The sequence below is a fragment of the Amblyomma mixtum genome, chromosome 3 (genome assembly GCF_055824585.1).
Source record: "Amblyomma mixtum isolate Tamu chromosome 3, ASM5582458v1, whole genome shotgun sequence".
Taxonomy (NCBI): domain Eukaryota; kingdom Metazoa; phylum Arthropoda; class Arachnida; order Ixodida; family Ixodidae; genus Amblyomma; species Amblyomma mixtum.
This window is the reverse complement of record NC_143014.1, coordinates 34,408,524-34,429,786: the sequence shown is the minus strand read 5'-3', so window position 1 is coordinate 34,429,786 and position 21,263 is coordinate 34,408,524. Positions and strand designations below refer to the sequence as shown.

The 21,263-nt window shown below is 45.9% G+C and overlaps 1 protein-coding gene across 1 annotated transcript in view; it reads right to left on the bottom strand.

Annotated features, from left to right (window-relative positions):
* Nucleotides 1-1,801: 1,801 nt before the first annotated feature.
* LOC149349629 (uncharacterized) overlaps nucleotides 1,802-21,263 on the bottom strand; it is a 56,466-nt gene continuing 37,004 nt past the window's right edge. Inside the window, exons 2-4 of the mRNA XM_089576805.1 lie at nucleotides 11,524-11,617; nucleotides 8,305-8,498; nucleotides 1,802-2,193 (exon numbers count right to left, since the gene is read on the bottom strand). Coding sequence (XP_089432931.1) covers nucleotides 1,939-2,193; nucleotides 8,305-8,498; nucleotides 11,524-11,527 — 453 coding nt within the window. The 5' untranslated portion in view covers nucleotides 11,528-11,617 and the 3' untranslated portion in view covers nucleotides 1,802-1,938. The remainder of the gene's footprint in view (nucleotides 2,194-8,304; nucleotides 8,499-11,523; nucleotides 11,618-21,263) is intronic.

The following is a 21,263-nucleotide window of genomic DNA, read 5'->3' as shown; positions in this document are numbered from 1 at the left end:
AATTGCAAATACGAACGCCAAGAGGTGTACCGTCGACGAAGTGCCAACAACAGATACAACAAGCTAGGAGCGCACGAAAAGGTTGCAGCCCGCGGTTGCAGCCCGCGGCTGCAGTTATGAGGAATACAGTCCCTAACAAATATCTCGCGTAGGTCTACCTCGAATGAGAAGCAAAAAAAAATAAACGAAGAGGAAGACAGCGGCTGGCAGTCGACTCGGCTGCTGGCTCGCTGGAAATTATGTGTCAAATTTAAGTGCGAAAATCCGAAGCACGACTGTTCAACCCACCCGACATCGTGGTCATTGAGATCCGAAGAAAGCAAACTGCACGCGAGGGAATGTAACGTTGGGTATCCCATCAGGGCTGCAAGTTGGCGCGCTAATACACGGAGGAAAAAAGAAAAGCAAGTACTCAGTGGTCGCTTTTCGTTCCTCCTCCGTCGTCTATGTGTCGTTTCTCGAACATTTTCAGACCATGAGCCATCGTCGTGCACATACCATGGTTGCAAATAAATAGTTTTTATTCTGTCAAACTTGCCGTCCGCTTTTTCCACCTCAGCTGAGCATGGTCCCAGGCATGGTGCGGCTTAGTAGAAGCGCCTTGCCACGGATCCTCTCGATCTTCATGCGGGGCTCCACTTCGGGCACTGTTTGGTGCACGATGGACCTTATACTACGTCTTGCCCTTGCACTGCAAATGTTTAGGTGGACCACTTTGAACGTCATTTTTGCGTGATGTTGTCCTCAACACTTCACCACCACCAACACCAACGCTGCTGTCTTGTCTCTTCGCTCTCAATCGCGCTCTTGGTTCGATAATGGGAGGCGCAGTTTCGGACTGCAAGTAATACAGTCTCAAAAGAAAAGACAGCGCTTGCTCACACATCTCGGACGCCGCGAGCAACTCAACCACACTCTATCCCTAAAGAAACATTACAATGACAATTTTGTGACAAAGCTGCACATATTGCTAACACTTGCTTGGTACGGCGCCGTCACAGGAAAACCAATGTCCTGTTCGGGAAGAAAAAAAAAACAACTAAAATTCCAGTAATGTGTTCGCGTTAACTTTAATTGCATCGCCCGTCCAGAATGTTGGCAAAAGGAAAAAAATTGACAAAAAGGGGACATCTGGACACCACAACTTGCCTTCACGAGACAAATGCTTCTCTTGTCGCATTTTTGCTGCTGACAGTTAAACGCACCGAATATTTCACCAGTAAGTGTAGTTCGGTAGAGACACCCCATGTCTTATGCTACCTATTAGCGCACGTAAAAGGCCAGGCTAGAAAGTCAACTACTCATAACGCCTGCGGAAAACCTAAGCAAATTATGTGTTAAATGAGTCGTGCGGCTAGTCGCGCCACGTGTGGAGACAAGTTATCCAAAATCAAAAGCGTTGCGTCATTCTTACGCGGTTCGAAGGGGAGCTGTGCGGGCGATAGCATATTAAAACACACCAGTGGGAGCCTCTTATTGAAACGAAGAGTATTCTTGGACGAGCAAAATGATTGAAAAATGCAGTGTCCCTGCCCGTGCCAGCCCGTATTGTCTGGGAGCTCCTACGCGTAATATAGTATAAGAGTTCCAAGTCAATGAGGCTTTATATTAACATTTGTTCGTACCCAAAAGCAACAAGCACAAAATAAATTAAAAAAGAAAAAAAATAATTGCGAGCGTGCGCAGCGCTCCTTTCTGCTGGCGCCAGGCGATCACCCGACTTCTCGTTTTTAAGCACACCACACGAGCAGAAGAACGACGAAGGCGAAACGAGAAAAGACGGGAGGTGCACCGTGTTAGATCGCCACCAGTGTCACGTATAGCACAGGAAGGCCCAGCGGAGACAGTGGTCTCTAGGTGCGCGGGCAGGCGAGGCAGTGAGTTTCGGCGTCATTCGTTCACTGTGTTTGCGAAGCCTTGCTCGGCGCGGTTTTAACGTCATAGGTGAGAGTGGACTCCCGGCGGTGGGGACTCGACGAGCAGCGCCGGGCGCGGACTGTAGGGGGGCGGTGGGCTCCAGCGCGCGGGAGAAGCGGCTGCGGGCGCGGCCTTGGCCGTCTGGAACATCTCCTCCTGGGCTCTTCGGCAGGCCGGACAGAGCAGAATCTCGCGCGAGTGCGGGTCGCCAACGGGCAGCCGAGGGCGGCCCGGCGGGAGCCTGGGGGCTGCGTTCCCACCTGGTAGAACGCGAACCTGGAAAAGAGGATGACCGTGTGTACAGTTTCAGACAGTGCTGTTCCGAGCACAGTAAAAATGGAGATATACCTTGAGTGAGCGCAGGACTGAAGCAGCGTTGTTAAATATCGTCTCGCGGGAATCATAGCGCTGTTAATTTGCGGCCAGCGATACATTATTTATTTTTAGGCAAACCCTCCCCTCTGGAGAGGCAAGTTGTTACTGGACTAGCCAGCTGTGAAACTAATGACATTACAACAGTTTCTCAACGTTCAACATTTCCTAAGATGTTGCGAAACAACAAATCATTAAAAGGACAACTCTGTCCAACTTTTGTTCTCTGTAAAAATTAACTCCGTGGCTCTTTTTGTCTTTGCTGATATTTGACCGGCAGCAAAAGACACATCTGATGCCGAGAAATTTGGATTTAAAACTTTGCCCGTAACTCTACTGAAAATCGTGACGTCAAGACCGCGGGCTCCGTGACCACTCTTTGGAAGCGAATAAGGAGCGTAGCTTAGCATCAGGGGTTCCGCACCCAAGAAAGCTGAACTGTCCAGCACTGCAGTTTGGCTGCGGAAACTGTCGGTGACGGCGACACCCGTCTTCAATTAGTTTTTTTTTTTTACGTTTCATATCTTCTAAAAGCCCCATTTTCCTTGAAAGCGGCGTATTTCTCACCAGAACACAGTAATCTATCGATAAAGGCCAACCTCGCTGTCAGTTTAATAGAAAGAAACCAACTGTCTGTTGGCTTCTTTTTAAACATATCTTAACGAGCTCCTCAACTTCCCTGTTTATGCTCCTTTAGTTACTTCTGCAAGAAGGCGGTTGCATTCAATATATGTGCGGGGCAAAAAGACTGCAGAAAAACACTTTGGAATCGACTTGAATCCGACATTATGACGGTGATCTGCACTATGAGACAGATAGTGTGGTCTAGGTACTAGCTCGTCAAGCACTAAAGGATTATATTAGGTTTATAAACAGCTAAATCAGAAATTTTAATTAACTTCATTACCATTGCAGGTACGAGGAAGTATTACATTTGAGATAGTAGAACGTTAAGTTGGGCGAGTTGGTATAGGTTCATGGTTGAAAAACAGCGCACAAAAGACTAGACACAAGAGTAAAGGCGACGACAGGACAAGCGCTGAACTCACAACTAAGGCTTTATTTCGAAAACCTGGGTATATAAGGAAGGCATAATCATGAAAACAAAATTGAACAAACAAAACTATGACAAAGATAAAACTATCGTGCGCCCGAAGCCCAGAAACCGCCAAGAAACGTGATCTCGTTATCACTTAAAGCAATTGTTCAATTTTGCTTTCATGATTATGCCTTCCTTATATACCCAGGTTTTCGAAATAAAGCCTTAGTTGTGAGTTCAGCGCTTGTCCTGTCGTCGCCTTTACTCTTGTGTCTAGTCTTTTGTGCGCTGTTTTTCAACCATGATTACATTTGAGAGTTACGCAGTCTTAAGTCCGCTGTTTTTTAATGTTGCACGGGCTTGGAAAGTTTATTTCAACGCTTTCAACTTGTTACCGCAACCACCCTATCCGCTTCTGCGCAGGTGGCTGTGAGCCGCGTCCTGCCTAACTGTTTCTCGCTTGCGCGCTCTCCTGTTTTATGAATTTCGTATCGCGGTCACGTCACGCGTTGCATCGCTCTCTCGACCAATGGGATTTTCCGTTCAGACTCCGCCGGCTTTTCATACATAGTAACATAGTAAGACACGCGACGCATAGCAACGGATCGGTAAACGCAGGACAGTCCACAGGTGAGACGCAATGAAAGATTAAAAACCCGAAACACGCCCGGCTGTACGGTTCCTGTCACGCCGGAACTGCATGGTAAAAGCAGCGCAAACTCTCCCGTTTACAACCCTGTCCCATGTCGGAGCCTCCTATCTCTCTCGAGGGCGTTCGTTACAGGGCCGCCAGAAGCAATTGCAAAATTACGCGAGCACTACTGCGCTATTCGCAGCGGCTCCTCCTGGGCGTATTTTCTGTTGATGAGGAAGTTGCTCGCTGAGAGCATGAGGGTGCTAGCGTGCCAGGTAAAAGGAAAACCCCAAAATTTGGTTAAAAAATGGCTGAGCAAGTTAAGGACTGATCACGCACCCAGTGTACTACACCTACCGCCGCACTTCGTCCCAACCACTGTTTTGTTGTGTTTTTCATCAACGTTTCTCCGAGGCACCAGTATACGAATGCGTTAGTTTGATATCGTTTGGCACCTAGACTTCTTACAAATTAATGGTTTATTGCAAAATTTTGAGCTTTAAACATGAATTGCTTATACGTCCACGCACACTGGTGCTTGCAGAAGGCATACTGGATGGTAACCTTCGGGGAGAATTCGGCATTGCCATGTAATTCCACTGCCCATGCGTACTTTCCGCGTTACCGCAGTGGCTTTTATAGTTCCGATTTGTCAGCATGTACTTTTCAGTGGCTGTATGAGCTGTCAAGTAAACAGAAATAGACGAGACGGCAATAAATTATGAACATATCTACTGTATGGCGAAGCAAAAAAAAAAGCGACTTAAATAAGCCTTCGACTCACCCAGTTCTCGCGGGTGGGCCTCGTCGACCTAATTACAATTAAGCTGAACAAACTTCGTTAAGCAATAGAAAACCTTGGCTGAAGAGCCTTTTTGTCGAAGATTTGCGATTGCTTCGCCAAGCATTCCAGCTTAAATACATTTAGGTCGATAAGGCCGCCCCGCGAGAACTTCCCACTGGGGAGCACTTTCAGAAAAAATAAACGCCAGAACACGAAAAAATATTTGATGTTCTGCTGCGAAGTACCGTGAACATCGCTTCAGTTTATTGAATAATGAAATAAGCTGATTTTAATAATTACTGAAGTGACTCCAACGCAGTACTGTCACGACACACTTAACTGATGTTTGGGTATATTATGAACACCTTAAAAATTAAACAATTTCGCGCATCTTTCGCCTGCAGCAACATGTCTGTGCATGGTGGGAGGAGATAAGCTGGCACATTTTCTTCATGCCACGGAGGGGGCTTAAAGACAGCACGTGCCGTAGAGCGCTGGTTCGCCGTGTACACTCGTGTGAGAACTCGAATTCAATCTTTACTTTCTTCTCCCTTTTTTTGGCATTAAGTTTCAGCGGAGCAAGACACCGTCGAATCTGTTCTTGTGGCGACACGACCGGGAACCGGTTTCGTCATTTCACACACTGACTTAGCTATGCACATCCAGACGCTACCTGCTCTTGAGAGATTCACTGAAAAGCCGCCGGCTGTTTTGAATCCACTTCAGACGCTCTCGTGCGTCTCTCTCTCCTCCCTTGAGGAGAGTCTGCTGGTTACTTGAAGCTCTATTCACCTACAGCTGCCTCGGAGTGTCAGAGCATTGCGCTCCACTTAAGACGAGAAACATCCTTGATTCTGCATCCTCACCATCTTCCTCGATTTCCTTCTCTCGTCTTTGCGCAGCCCTTCCTACCTTTTCACCCTCTATCTTCCTCGAGAACCGAAAACAGGCTAACCGCATGCGGCTCGAGGAAACACGCGGAAATTTTGCTCGCACCGAGTGGACGCCAAAGCGATTCCGCATCGATGAGCTGCCATTCGTGTACGTAGAGCCGTACTGGTGCACCATTTATACAGTACCGGTGGTGGCTTTGTATGAAAGTGACGGCAGCTCCCCAAGACACAAATTTCATCTTTAAAGAACGAAACAGCGCTACTAAAACGAAGGACCAAGAAAAAGAGAGACACGAACACAAATTTCATGCAATGTTCACGCAATTTCTTCACTGTCAGCATAGAAAACACGGAGTCACTCGGCGTTTGTTATACGTGCCTCCGCTCCGTTTCCCACTTTAATTTAGCGACGACAATTTTTCCACCATGATGGTGCGTCGAAAGCCTCATGAGGGCTTCCCTCCTCTCGTTAAGCATTACGTTGAAAGTTTTGTGCCTGAAAATAAGAACGCGTGTTCTGTAAAAAAGCCCTGCCAAGTTGCGCTGTTGTCCAAATGAAAGGATACGCGGAGGGGAAGGAGGTGTGTGGAGTCGTGCAACTGAAAACCACGACCAACGCAATTCCTCCGTTCGCTTTTCACGAACGTCATGGTACACACTGTTGGGCAACCGACTGACGTCGCAGCTATAACTGCGCCTTTTCAAATCTCCGGGTGTGCTCGCAACGCGTTCGCGAAATTCGCGCGGAGGCGGGAAAGGATAAAAGCGTGCTTGCTGCCACCCGCAGCAAAACTACGGCAGCAGTTACGCGGTTGCGACGCATCTGCGTATTTTCGCTGCTCGTATTTTTGACACATCGCAAAGTCTTGAGCAAACAGACAGGTTATTCAGAGACTTTGGGTCGTCGATCTTTCATGTGCCGTTTCAAGTAGGTGTTCTATTCCACGCGGGCGCTTTACGGACGCCTGTCGATGGAGCGGAACGGGAAGAGATACCATGTGTGGTTGGTTTGTTAGGACATACACAGAGAGAGTGTGTGTGTGTATGTGTGTAGGCGAGAAGCAGGAAGAGTAATCACCTATACTCTAATCACCATCGACTTTGCGTGTAATTTGCGGCTGCTAAACCTCTTCTCGGCTTACAAGGTATACTCTGAACACGAATGCACCTATGTGGGAGTATGAAGAGAATAAGCTCTCCTCTACCGCACCTAAAGGCAACTTAGTCCGTTTTTACTCTTTTCTGTTTAGAGTGTACAATGCATGATTTTGCCGCTCGGACTGGCGCACGGCAGATGATAGTTTGAGCTAGCATCAGAACCTATTGCGTCTGACATCCCTTTTCTCCCCTTTCCCCACTTGCAGCAACGAGTGCCGATCTGTATCAAGCCAACTCTTCTGCATTTGCTTTCATAGCGTTATTTTCTCTCTTAATACAGCAGCATGCCCCTTTGCAAGAAACCTCGGGTGGGCTCCTCGTCAACGCTAAGCTGAGAGCCTCAGCGAACGTTCTGAGGAGTTTGAGAAAGGACTGTAATGATGATAGAAAATAAAATGCTTTCAGTAAAATGCCTCGGAAATTCCTCTATCTCGCTGCCAGGTGTTCGACTTTATTCGGTTGCTGCTAACGAAAGCGGTATCCTGCCCCAGCGCTTTTCAATATCGCGTTACCTTCGAAGGAACCGCATTACAGTGCCGGACTCCGATCGCAATCTACAGGTGCACGAGCAACATTTTCATCTGCTTCTATGCCTTCACGAAGGGCTCCTCCGAAAATCGAGCGAATTCAGTGCATTCCTTGCGTTACTATTTTTAGTAGCACAGCTTCAGGGCTAAAAATACTGTTTGCGGTGCCTTCGTTCACCTTTTCTTTGTTATGTTCGGTTGTTTCACTCGAAGGCATTCTTTCATGCAGAAATTTCGACCCAAACCTTGCTTTACTTTTTTTTTAAAGGTAAAATATATAGTACGTGCACACACAAGCAGTAAGCGATGAAAAGCGTTGTTACTTTCTGATAAAACTGTAAGATTTGAAGCAAATATCGCAATCCAAGATTGAAACCTTTCGTGCTTGTACACGAACACCGCATACAGCGTAGGTGTTCGGTGGAAATTTACTGCGTTTGCTTGAGCTTTCAAGGGACACTGAGGACAGCTTCATCTATTTTTTACATTTCGTGAAAAATTGATCCCAAGACGCTTTATGTGAATGTTTGTCCTTCGGTAAAAGACGCATTTATTGCTGAGAAGATTGAATTTTAAAACTTTCGTGCCGTCTATGCACCTGTAAGGACAACCTTTGATCACCGTTTTGAAGTAAACAGTGATGTAGCGTATACCCTCTGCTCAGATCTGCGAAAAAAATTGTGTCGGCGCACCACATATTGCTTGCGAAATCAGGTGACGGAAATTTTTCAATCAAGAGAGTTTTTGTTTGATTTTACTCGACCATAAACTCATTTCTTTGCAACAACTCCTGTGACTACGAGTACATCCAGCAGACCAGATTATCGAATGAAATCGGGTGGGAGCGAGTCGCAGAGTTGAACGCTGGGCGCGCTCGAAACTTCAGTTGGGATCGCGGAGTCAGCCAGGCACTAGAGTGTCAGGGGTTTTAGAAGGCCGAGCGCTCTGCACCGTGCGACGAAATGGCCGAGTGTACGCACCTGCTCCCTGGAGGCCCTCCTTGCGCGGTGTGCGAGGCGCCTGGTGCAGCAGCCGAGCAGCACGATGAGCAACAGCAGCGCGGCGCTCAGCGAGCCCAGCAGCCAGAAGGAGATGTACTTGTTGCTGGGAGGCTGGATGATCGTCCGCTGCGGGTGGTGGCGCGTCGATTCTGTGTAGGAGACGGTCCACGAAGCTGGGAGCAAACAGAGCGACCCAAGAGTGAGCACACTCTGCTCAAATCAGTGATCATTAGGGGAAGGATGCGATCAATCGTAGTGTTAAGGCACAATTGTGCTAACAACTGGTGAAAAGATGTGGCGTTGCACACACTATAGATTTAAGTCGAAGAGAGGATCAGTACTTATGTTGAGAAACTAGTATGCACTCTCGTCAGCTGCGTGCCAACGCTACTGCAAATAAAGCGCTGTGTTCTGGGTCCGAAGCACCGCTGCAATGACAGGGCGTGGATCGTTGACATGGCTTACATTCGGGTCGGGGTCATCCTACGCGTAAAGCTGTGGGTTGAAACCGTGCGTAGCGATTCGCAAAAACGATGAAACATCCCGTAAATCCGGGTTGCTGAATATCGGCGTATTTTGTGCAGAAAATCTAGAAATATACACATGATACACATGAAGGTTACACTGTCGACACATTTGTCCGTATAGAAAGCCCAAAAGTTGTGAGCTTTGAGCTGACGCCAGCCACGTCAGCTATTTTTGTTTGCCGCAGTAGAAGCTAGTAGGCGATCAACCTGCTCAGAATAGAAAATCAATGCGCGCATGTTGACTTTACTACAATAGGTCGCGGCCCTTGTGTGAACTCCCCTTACTGGTAGAACCTAGCAACACAAATACGCTCTCCGTTTTTTGCAAAGGTCATTGCCCCCAACAGAAAGAGAGAGAGCAAGGTTAGGAAAAAGAATAGTGAGCTTTAATAGGGCTTCGGACACTTCTTGAAGGCGGCATTTGAATTTCATGGCGCTCTCGGTGTAAAGAAGCGGACGAAATCTTCTTTAAAAGTCCCTTTCATTCGTTATTCTTTTTTTTTTTTTATGGCGACCACGTCCTTTCACTTTTTCAGCTCCAGCAATTCGCGTTTTACGCTGACCCGTTTACATTCGTGCGAGCACGCATCTTATCTGCTGGACCAGCGAGACGCGGTCAGCACCGCAGCGCTGGTGGGGCGGAGAAGTTGACGCTGCATGTGCGCCACGGAGTGACGACGCGATTTGATGTATGCCGCTGTGCGCGCATTCGCAGGGGCGCAATTGTGCGAGGAACGGCCAAAATTTGTTGAGCCACAGCGGCGAGGGAAACGCGTTTTCGAAATTCGGAAAACTAATATAGCTATTACTGTTGCCTAGCAAAGAATATCTGATTGCAACCAGACGCATATATCTAATAGTTAAAAAGTTATCTGTTAAATTTTTTTAATCACTTAATTACTTTAGATGATTCGTCTCTTATCTCACGTCCGCTAATACTGGTATTACTCTGCCACAAAAAGCGTCTTCTACCTCAAAAAAACATTATAAATTAGGGACGGGTTTTCCTGAAACACCTGGTACAGCTATAAGAGACTCCAGCTACGCACTCTGCATAATGTTAGAACGATGCTACTCGCAACTGCTTGGACAATAAAGGGAAAATTACATCTAATTTAGCTTTACCTTTAGCTTTACCTTTACCACAGACTCTTCCCCGGCTTAAGAACGCCACAACCATCTAGGTATACGTGGTCACTTTTAATCGAAAAGAGCGCGAGTCGCCAAGTGAAATCCTATGCATACAGAGGAAGCGCAAGGCAAACTGCGCGCCTGCGACTTCGTGTATAAACAAAGATTCCTTCAAGACTTTGTTTCTGAGAATGAGCTTTTGAGTAGGAAAAGAAACGAGCCACTCTGAGAACTGCACGCAACAACTTTCGTCTCTATTTGTGGCCCCTCCTATATTTTCATTCTTCTTTTATGTCACGTTCCTTACCTAAAGCTACACTGAAGAGGAATCTGAACTCGTATTTTGACCGCGGGAACTCGATCTACACGTTCCGAGCGTTCTTGAAAACTTCGAATTATTTCCCGGTGCGGCCGATTTCACTAATTTAAATCAGATTAACGTCGGGCTCTCGCCCGTTTTTTTTTTTTTTAATTTTCCGCGAACGGTGGGAGGAGTCGACCAACCTTTCAACCAGTCCCGTGGCGGCTTGCCGCTCTGCCATCGGCGCAGTGATACGTAGTGCTCGGCGAAAGCAAAGAGTCCACGCGTATTTTTATTTCTGTGGGCCTAATTGGCAGCTATGTAGTCTCTGACTAGACCTATTTATTCACTGGAAACCTAAAAGAAACAAAATAAAAGCGAAGCTGCCACGCGACTGCCTGAAAGGCACTCCATGCGTTGGCGACTTCTCCCGCCGTATGCGGGGAATTAAAAAAAAAAGGCGGGAGCCGGACGTTAATCCGATTTAATTAGGAAAACCTGCCGCACAGGGCAATAAATCGAAAGCAAGCTGCCGGGCTAGTTGGTGAAGCATGTTAAATTGAATTCAGCGCAAAAAAACAGACAAGGGACAAAGAGACGTGTTGTCTCAGTGTGTCTCTCTTTGTCCCTTGTCTGTTTTTTTGCGCTGAATTCAATTTAACAATAAATCGAAGTTTCTAAGAATGCTGGGAACGTGTAGATCGATTTCCCGTGGCAAAAAGACGAGTTCAGATTCCTCTTCAGTGTTTCTTTAATGCTATGCTCAGAAGACTGCAAGGAGTCAGGCATAAAATAATTCTGTGCCGAATAAGAATAATAATTATAGTTCCCCAGCAATAAAACACTGTTTTTTTTCCTTCGTACCGCAAGTAATAAGAATATTCCCTGAGCCCTTGTGTCCCCTTTCGTGGGCTCTTACAGTGCACATAAAAATTACACGAATTCCTTGATCGTCGCTAGAAGCCAAAGACAGTGAGAGTAGGATCGCTTGACTTTGCTATAAAAAGTGCAACCACTCAGACGGACTGCTGCTGTGGTGGCTCAGTAGTTATAGTGCTCGGCTGGTGACACGAAAGACACGGCTCATGCACTGTGCGAAGTCAGTACACGCAAAGGAACCCCGGGTCGTCGAAATTATCCGGAGCCCTCCACTACGGCGTCCCTCGCTGAGTAGATATGGGACGTCAAACCTCTTAAACTAAACCACTCAGACGGACTAATGCTGAAGTCAGAACTCACCCATTTTTGAAGGTCACTGAGGTCAGCGATAACGGAACCAGCTCTCCGTACCACAACGACGGAATCAGGGCTTGACTTGCATAATTCGGAATGCCTGCACAAAGACATGCGTAGTAAAATTTAAGTTCGAAATATGCGGGCGCTACTCAAGCAGCTTTTGTGTGTGTGTGTGTGTGTGTGTGTGTGTGTGTGTGCGTGCGTGCGTGCGTGTGTGTGTGTGTGTGTGTGTGTGTGTGTGTGTGTGCGTGCGTGCGTGCGTGCGTGCGTGCGTGCGTGCGTGCGTGCGTGTGTGTGTGTGTGTGTGTGTGTGTGTGTGTGTGTGTGTGTGTGTGTGTGTGTGTGTGTGTGTGTGTGTGTGTGTACGCGCGCTCGGAAGGGAACATAGGTGCGCGTGATGGCAAAAGTCGTGTTACGAACAATTGTAACTATGCTAAGCGTATTTTTAGGCCATTTGAAGGTAGATGCTAGGAACGAGCTCAATTTTTTAGTTTTTCGCCCGGTAATGCTGCGTTATATTCTTGAATATGGAGTAACCAAAATCGCTGTTGAACGGGTGCATGCATTAAGCCCCTTAGAAGAAATAAGACAAACGCAAAAATAATTTAATAATAGTTTCTTTTCGCTCTGAGTATAGAACTTATAGCGTTTTTGTGTATGGAGTAAGCAGCAGCTTTTCGCCAGCAACAAGAAGCGCGCCCTGCTTGACTGCGAGCGAGGGATAAGTTTTCAAATGCGTCTGGGTCGCGGTCAGGCCACCTGTGTGTCGTGCACATTCCACGGGGCGCAGGGCGCGTGCTCAAGCGGGCACTGTCGGCCTGTTTATGATGTCCCGCGGTTGCTTCGTGCTACTACGGGGAAGGAAAGCTACCATAACAGCAATATTAGCAGTACGGCAGTTAAAACAACAGCAACAAAAGGAAATTAACTAATGTTTCAGCGTATTCTGCATCGTTTCAGGAGATCTGTCGCGTACGAATTTGCACCACCGTTGCGTCACACTCAAACGCCGAAATACATTCCGCACAAGCGCGCTACGGCACGTGGAACGAGCCGTTTGGGGGCTTTTGGGTCCGAGCAACGACTAGCGTGTGAGTGATGCGTGTGACAAAATGAACATCCCTGGAATTGAACAAAATAGAGCAATGCAGGTGTCGTATCGTGCTGGCTGCTGACCTGGCATGTATGCCTTTCTTCTATTCCCGGCTTATATTTAACGACAGTCCGCAGCTGATGCGCACAATACGCATGCCGGGCTGTGGGAACACGATCCCACTCCTGCTGCCGGTCATCTGCGGAATTTAACACTCCTAGACATGGCGTTTAGAGTGATTTCTGATACTGCACCATATCTGAGTTTGCGTTAAGATGCTACGAGATAATTTCAAGAACAGGAGCCACGCCAGGCTCTCAGACCTCGAAAAGAGAAGAGTATTTGATGCAGAACGAGGGGCTGAATTCGAAAAAAAAAGAACATGCACACATGATTTCCATAATTGTACAGCGTTGCCAACTTCGTCCGTGAGCGAGGAGACCTATAGGGAAGAGTGGTCGGAGACATGAAAAGAAGGGAAGAGGCATGGCGTGGCATGGCAGCGACATGTTCCAGACATTCGCTTGCTGGGAACAACGCAATTTCCCTTTTGCTGCTCCGCGCAGCTACGCTCTCAGGCTGGTGCTGCATTCAGCGGGTGGTTTTTCGTGCAACATGTCTTTATTTCGGCAGGCTCTGTAATGCGAGCCATTTGTGCACTTCTATGGCTTATTAAACAGCAATCATGGGATATTCCAAACTATACTAGCATACACTGACGTCATCCGCCGCTGTTTCAACAGCTTGCTTGAAATGAGACGCCGAAAATAAACGAAACTCTCGCAAGTGCCTTGTGAGGAGTACTCGTGTGTCTGCAACAGACCGCCTGCCGTCAGCCAATTTCTAACGTCGGCGGAGCTTCGCTGTGACCGAAGTTACATGTTCATAAAGCTGTTCTTTGCGTGTAGGCGGGCTTCTATCCTTGTGCCGCTTGTTTCCGTTGCGTCACAAGCACATGTTGATCCTCTGCTAAGAGGAGGGTCGCAGAAAATAGCGTTTTAGCTCAGACTGATTCGCTGCTTGTTGTTCTTTTTATGCATTAGCTTACTTTCAGCGGTTTTTTAGAGCTAATCTTTTGGCGAGAAAAAACAGCCTGAAATCTGACTTCCGTTTGGGTAGGCTTTGCGCTAAACTTTATCCGCGGCTGCTGATGACTGTTTGTTCAGCTGGAGATTTCATTTGCACGCTTTGCTGACGGGGAGTGTGGTAACTGCGGCATTACTCGACCGAAACGACCTTGACCTTGTTCTTTTTGCTGCGTATTTTCTGATCTGAGGATCTCTCCATATTTCAATGTCGTAGTGTGTGCCGAAGCATTCTCCTGTGTTTCCCAACGAGTATGAATGAAGCGTGGGCGACATAGGAGAGCTGTAGGCTTAAGCGAGATTACTCGCAGTAGCGTAACGACATTGCTTATGATATCCAAAGAGTTTGTTTGTTGAATAACAAAACAAACAGCAAAACTGTTTAACCGGTGCATTTTTAAAAACTTTTTTTTACTCCAGACATGCTGAATTGCGCATGCGTCCAAAAGCCACAGAATCACTCAAATTTGGCAGAAATATCTGTGGTACCCAGCTATGGTTCGTTCGGTAACATCTGCTCACTGTGGGAAGAAAACAGAGCAAAATAAAAAATAAAAGTGGGACATTAAGCAAAAACTAGCTGGACGCTGAGCTGCGTTCCGTGTTTTCTCAACCGTTGTCGATATTTGCACCTGTTTACTTTCGACAACGCTCCAACAAGTTCATGTCCTCGCCAGAAAATGCTTATCAAGCAGTCCGTGTGGGTATTTTATTTCTACTGAATCAAAACAAAAAACTTGATCTTTTGTCGCGCTGATGTGTGGTGACTTTTCCATTTCTGTGCAGTTCGTACACCTTTGAATACCCTGGCAAATTTACTCGGTAGTGTAGTCGAGTCACGGATAAAGTTGGCTGCAACTTATAGTAAGGATATTACTTTTTTTATCTGCACAAGAAAGTCCCCCTTTCTACAGCTTAGTAGCTGCTTAGCCACTTTAAGTTTCTATGTGCTTATATTTAGACATCTAAAAATAAAAAAAATACTCGCCATGGTTTGATAGTGATTGGTTTGTCACACGCCAATAAAAGCTTAAGACTTTTTTACTGAAGCGTCGATATATCCACTGTAAGATGGGCACTGGGACGGTTAGAGGAGCAGGGCGCCGGTGGTAGACGCAGAGACACAGGCCTCGTAGACACACAGGTCGAGCACCGAGAGCTCACACACAAAGCGATGGCAATGCCGCTCAACACAACGGTCAGAAGTTCGTCGTCGTCTTCGCCGGAACAAGAACTTCTTCGTCGTTACACCACCATCCCTTATAAAAATGGTCTATAGACTTTCTATAGACTTTTTATAGACTCTATAGCCATCCTATAGACTTTTCCTTTTGTCTATAGACAGTCTATAGAAAATCTATGGACTAAAGTCTATAGCTGCTTCAATTTCCTTTAGTCTATAGACTGTCTATAGACTCTCTATAGACTAAGGTCTATAGCTGCCTCAATTTCCTTTTGTTTATAGACTGTCTATAGACACTTTATAGACTAAAGTCTATAGCTGGCTCAAATTTCCTTTTGTCTATAGACTGTCTATAGACACTTTATAGACTAAAGTCTATAGCTGGCTCAATTTCCTTTTGTCTATAGACGGTCTATATACTCTCTATAGACTGAAGTCTATAACTACCTTCATTTCCTTTCGTCTATAGACGGTCTATAGACTCGCTACAGCCTAAGGTTTATATCCACCTCAATTTCCTTTTGTTCTATAGACGGTCTATAGACTCGCTATAGCCTAAGGTCTATAGCCGCCTCAATTTCCTTTTGTCTATAGACTGTCTATAGACTAAAGTCTATAATTGCTTCAATTTCCTTTCATCTATAGACGGTCTATAGACCCGCTATAGACCAAGGTCTATAGCTGCCTCAATTTTCCTTTGTCTATAGACTCTCTATAGACTAAAGTCTATAACTGCTTCATTTTCCTTTTTTCTATAGACGGTCTATAGACTAAGGTCTATAGCTGCCACAATGTCCTTTCGTCTATAGACGGTCTATAGACTCTCTATAGACCAAGGTCTATAGCTGCCTCAATTTCCTTTTTGTCTATAGACTGTACACTATAGATAGTCTACTGCCTATAGACCAGTCTATAACAATCGTAATTTTATCTAACAATGTTAGATACACTGACTTTCGACTAAGTCCAGAACAATGTAAATTTCTTTTTGCACTGCATGTTGAGGGGACCTGCATCTAGTGACCGCAACTATGTCGGGAGTCCCCCACCTCCTTCGCTATTACGGAAATTAAAAAGTATTGCGTAAGGCCATTACAACACCCTCCTGTATATTGTTTTCAGGAGCATTGACAAGCTCCTTTTTGTTATACCGTGACGTATATTGTCAATACAATTTGATATTTAATGCTAACAAGTAAGCCGAGGAAAGGCAGCAGTTCTTGAAGTAAGGGCGCCCGCAAACTGTACTACATCGAACGAATACGATGTCCCTTAAAGGAATCGCTCTACACAATTCCATTCCATCTTTCGATCGTTACTGTCCAACGCGCTGAAATCAGAAACATTTCATCAACGGTTCTACATCTCTCTTTAAAACGTCCTGAAAATGAAGGGGGAAATACGGGTGTGAGAATTCAAGGAAGCGCCCATCCCTTAGAAACATCTTAGATTAATCTCGAAGAGCCTGGTCCTCTGTGCGATTAACATCTGCCATTTCTGCCTTTGCAGTTTGTATTCACGTGAATAAGTGCTGCGACGCAACAATCACAAAGCCAGTATTTTTTCGTTTCTACCCTTGCACCTGTTGCTTCGGAGCCGATGACACGCTGATGTGGCGCATATCAGTTTTCTAAACACGAACACACGCAAAAAAAGACGTTATGCTATACAACCTTATAATTATTATTTGAGAATTGTACCACATACTATTCGGTGGGAGATGCGGCGCGTATACCGACAAGAAGTTAGATTTCGGTTCTGTTTTCACGAAAACAATAAGATTTTTAGATGGTAAGCGAAGAATTTAAGCTTATAAACCAATTGCCTTCTGTGGCCTTGGATATCAGATCAAGCTGCACACGGCAAGAGTGCGAGCGATAAAGATACGACCGTGAAATGGGTTTCTGTTTCACGTTTTACCCATTTTAACGCGAGACGGCGGAAAATCATTCGGGCTGCAAACAACCCTGTCCGTGGCTGCATCAATGGCGTTGGCGTGTTTTTCGCGGATTACGTTTTCTTCAAAATCCAGCTTCATCGTCCGCTTACGGTAAGTCTACACGTTTATATTTTATTCATTTGGTCTCCTAAACCACTCTAAGCAGAGCTGTGTGTGCAGAACAGATTATGTGCGCAGTTACAAACGTCCTATCTTCGTTTCTAAGGCGGAAGCCATCGGGTTCTCGACTAATGCCGCTTATTTCTGTCCCGCTGTCTTTACTAACGCGCGGAAAGGCAGTCTGTGCGATGCCCTTGATGATAAGCCGCTCCTCGCGAGCTGTCTACTAGATTTTTCGTGTTTCAAGGTAGATGCGTGGCCAGAAATGTCGTTTAGCCTGTAAATGACGGCCGAAATGGAACTGTGTGTTAGTTAGCGCCGTGTGAGCTCAATTTACTTTGCACCTCCGAAAACGTACTTACATACAGTCTCGTTCAGTGGTGGATTACATTTATTTTCTTATCTTTGTGTGATCGCCTGTCTGGACCATGGAGTGCTGTTCTTTTTGAGGTGTGCATTGCTTGCTACGTATGGACGCTCGCTCGGTGCGCGTCGTGGACACCGACGTTTCAGCAAAGGTGTCTTGTAACGCTACAGACTGGAACGCGAGACGTTTGTCAAAGTTGTACTCGAGCGGCGCTGGAGGAATGCTTGTAGTTTGATGGGTGAATAAAATTCGTTGCCGGCGCGAATGGCCGGCGTGCTCAAACACCGCGAAGAACCCACGAGCTCCATCCCATCTCCCCTTCGTTGCACACGTATGGATTCGTCCGTGTCTGTCATCAGAGCCGTTGGCCGCCGCCGCTGGCTTGCGGGCACTTCATTTTGAAAGCTGGGTAAAGGTCGGCTCGACAAGAGGTGGCTTACATTTCTTTCCGAGTGGCTCGTTCATGAATCCTGCTCACGCGTGCACAGATTTCTAGAATACCATTTGCGCGAGAGGCAAAGTATGTGTTTCTGATTTCAGACTGCTACGTTACGAAAGCGCCTATTTGACTCGCCGCTTATTTGCGCCTAAAATTAAATTAAGCTCTCGTGTTATTATAGCTGCGCCTTTTGAAGGCGTTAATTGTTTCATTGAAATACTTCCTACTTTGAGCACGTTCAATGCTTTCGCTGATTTTTCTAGCAGCGTTGGGTTAGGCTGCCTCCATGCAAGAAACACACCTCTTTACTGCGCTGTTGGAGCTGCACTTGAAGGAAAAACTAAGTGAATTTCAGGCGGTATTTTATCGTGACAGTAATTTGCTGTCTCAACCTCGCGACTGCTTTTGAAACGGCGCAGCTGCAGCCTGTGTGTGCTGTATTAGTTTTCTGAATAATGAGCGCGGCATGGAAGCGCTGCAACCCGCTTGTTTCTAAGAGCGCGCGCAGACAGATGTACGAGTATGCTCTTCCGTCTTTGTGCTTCAAGTTATAGGCGCAAATCTGTGGTGAACTGGTTGCTTCTGCCTGCTGGTTTTGTATAGCTTGTGCCCGTTTGAGTATCGGCTTACGTACACTCGGCCAAATCTTTAACTGGCTTAGGTGTTGCATCGCTAAATGCACCTTGTAAAAAGGTGCCTTTTCGCTACACTGCTGGCATATTCATGTTGTAATTTGGCGCGTGGGATGGCATTTCATAGTTTCTTTTTGTTAATATAATGTTTTAGTGAAGTACTTGCATGTTTAGATCAAAGTTATCAGAAATATTCATCGTCTGCCGCTACGAAGAGCCGAAACAAGCGGAATACGCAGCAATGGTTCTGGTGGCGCATTTGCACTAATCTGGGTAAACGACTTCTCCGCCATGAAAGGAGTGGTACTTTACCCAGAGGATGAGGCCATATGGACCAGATCCATTGCTGCGTATGCCGCTTATTTCAGCTGTTCGTAGTGGCAGGCGAATGTTTGTGATAACGTTGATCTAAACACGCAAGTACTGCACTCAAAATTATATGATCAAAAAGGAACCACGAAATTACATTTCACTCGTTAAATTGCAGCATGAATATGCCAGCAGTGTAGCCGAAAGGCAGCTTTTTTACAAGGTGCATTTAGCGATGCACACCCGAGCCAGTTAAAAATTTGGCCGGGTGTACCAGGCTTAATTCACGCAGGATATTCTGAAGCGCGTCTTCTATAGCGGTTATAAGAATAAATGCTGCAATATTCTCCTTTTTGGATCCCTCTGTAAGGTGCACTGAATCTGTATTTTATGGAAGTGGCATTCTTAACAGCACCTTGCGAGTCAATGCAGATATGTGGCACAATTGTTCGAAGTCTTGTGTCACAAATAGTGTAAAAGGATTGCCATAAAGGGATCAGTATTGGCTGTAACAGTATTGCCATACAGAAATCAATATCAGTACTGGATTCAGAGTAGACAGCTCCAGGGATTAGGACTCTTTGTTACAATGTTTTATGACGACACTTATAATCTGACATGTATTTACTGAAATGATTGAGCCGGCGTGATAGCTCAGTGGCTATCATGTTCGTATGGCGACCTGAAAGATGCAGGTTCGATTCCGGCCTAGGCGGTCGCACTTTAATAGAGGCAAAATGCTAAAGGCCTGTGTACTCTGCACAGGTGACCGAAATTATTCCTCAGCCTTTCACTTCAGCGTCTCGTAGCCTGTGTCGCCTTGGGTCTTTGAACCCCACAAAATCAAACCAAAAGATCAAGATTGCCTTTCTAGAATGGCATAGCCAGGATATGCCTTGCATTGTAAAGTACATGTGTAGAGATGGAATGGGAATTTTTTTTCAGTTCCTCTTATATTATTTTTTTCCTTTGTGCTGTACAGGTGAACATGCCCGGATGATTTACTGCAGACAACAGGCCACAAGAATGCTTCTGAGGATACTAGCCGGACTGTTACTTTCAACTTTTATGTTACTGTGGTGAATTCTTATGGTGCATGTATTGCATATTCCCAGCCTGGATAGCTTGGAAATAAACTAAATTTGTAAGTATATTGATTGTTTCATGTGTGAACTCTGTCTGGCGAACTTTTTCAATGATTGTGGACAGTCTATAGGCAGTCTATAGATAGTGGTCTACTAATAGTTTAGTAGACAGAGGTCTATAGACTGTCCATAGACAAAGGTCTAAAGCACTGCCAGGCCACACACCTATGGAATGTCTATAGACAGTCTATAGACATATGTCTACTGGATCAGTAGACTTTTGTCTGTAGACTGTCTATAGACAGTAATCTACAAGAAGTCTATGGCCATAAGTCTATAGGTCGTCTATAGTCCGTCTATAGACAAGTCTCTATAGACGGTCTATAGACAGCTCTATAGGAAATGTATGACCATAAGTCTATAGATCGTCTATAGACTGTCTATAGACCTGTGTCTATAGACTTCCTATAGACCTATAGACTTTCAGTAGACATTTGTCTATAGACTGTCTATAGACAAAAGTCTACTAAAAGTGTATGGCCATAAATCTATAGACTGTCTATAGACCAGTCTAAAGGATTTGTCTATAGACAGTCTATAGACTTCATAGACTAAAGTCTATAGACAGTCTATGGACTGTCTATAGAAATTTTTATAAGGGATTATCTTTCAGGACTCCTATTATTTCCATTTTTAGCAATAATTTACTGAAGTCATTGACACAGGCGTAATATGTTGCTATTTACTGAGCGCTAAAAACACTGCATCTGACAAAAGGTGAAAACAGTGTTTACGAAACACTCGATTGCCATTTCTTCGGATAAATGTAAACAAGCCGCTCTTTTTTGAAGCTTGTCCACATTAATAAACAGGGCTGTTGACCAATGATACCCACTGTTAACCAAGAGCGTTTAGCTCCTAAAAAAGCTCTCTTTCCCTCTTGGCTGCTGCACAGCGAAAAGAATTTTCGAATTCGAGAGAAAATCCCGAATTGCAAGGTAGCGGGAGCTGCATCTACCCAGAAATCCGGTACGAATGCAGCGACTGTGTGCTACACGCAAAAGTAGGCTAAAGCAGTACTTAATTCCGCATTTGACTCGCATTCAAAAGCCGTGCTAAATCCAACGACCCTTACTTAATTCTCTGCACAGGCGAAAACGTGACCCAGCCGAGCAACCCGCCGCGGTGGCCCGGTTTCTATAGCGTTCAGCTGCTTGAGCACACGTGTTCGCCGGCTCGGGTCTAGCCGCGACGGACCCATTTAGGCGGAGGCAGCACCCAAAAATGCCAGTGTGCACGTTAAAGAAACCCAGGTGGACGAACTTGAGCCGCTCACTGCAGCGAACCTCATGTTCTGGAGTGTTGTCTTGGACAGACGAACGACATCGACATGCAGAACGACTCCTTCTTTTGAAAGCGATGCCGGGGATTGTTCGCTACGCGGAGCGCAGCTTGCACCCATGCGACCTGGAATCACTGGGGCGGAATAGC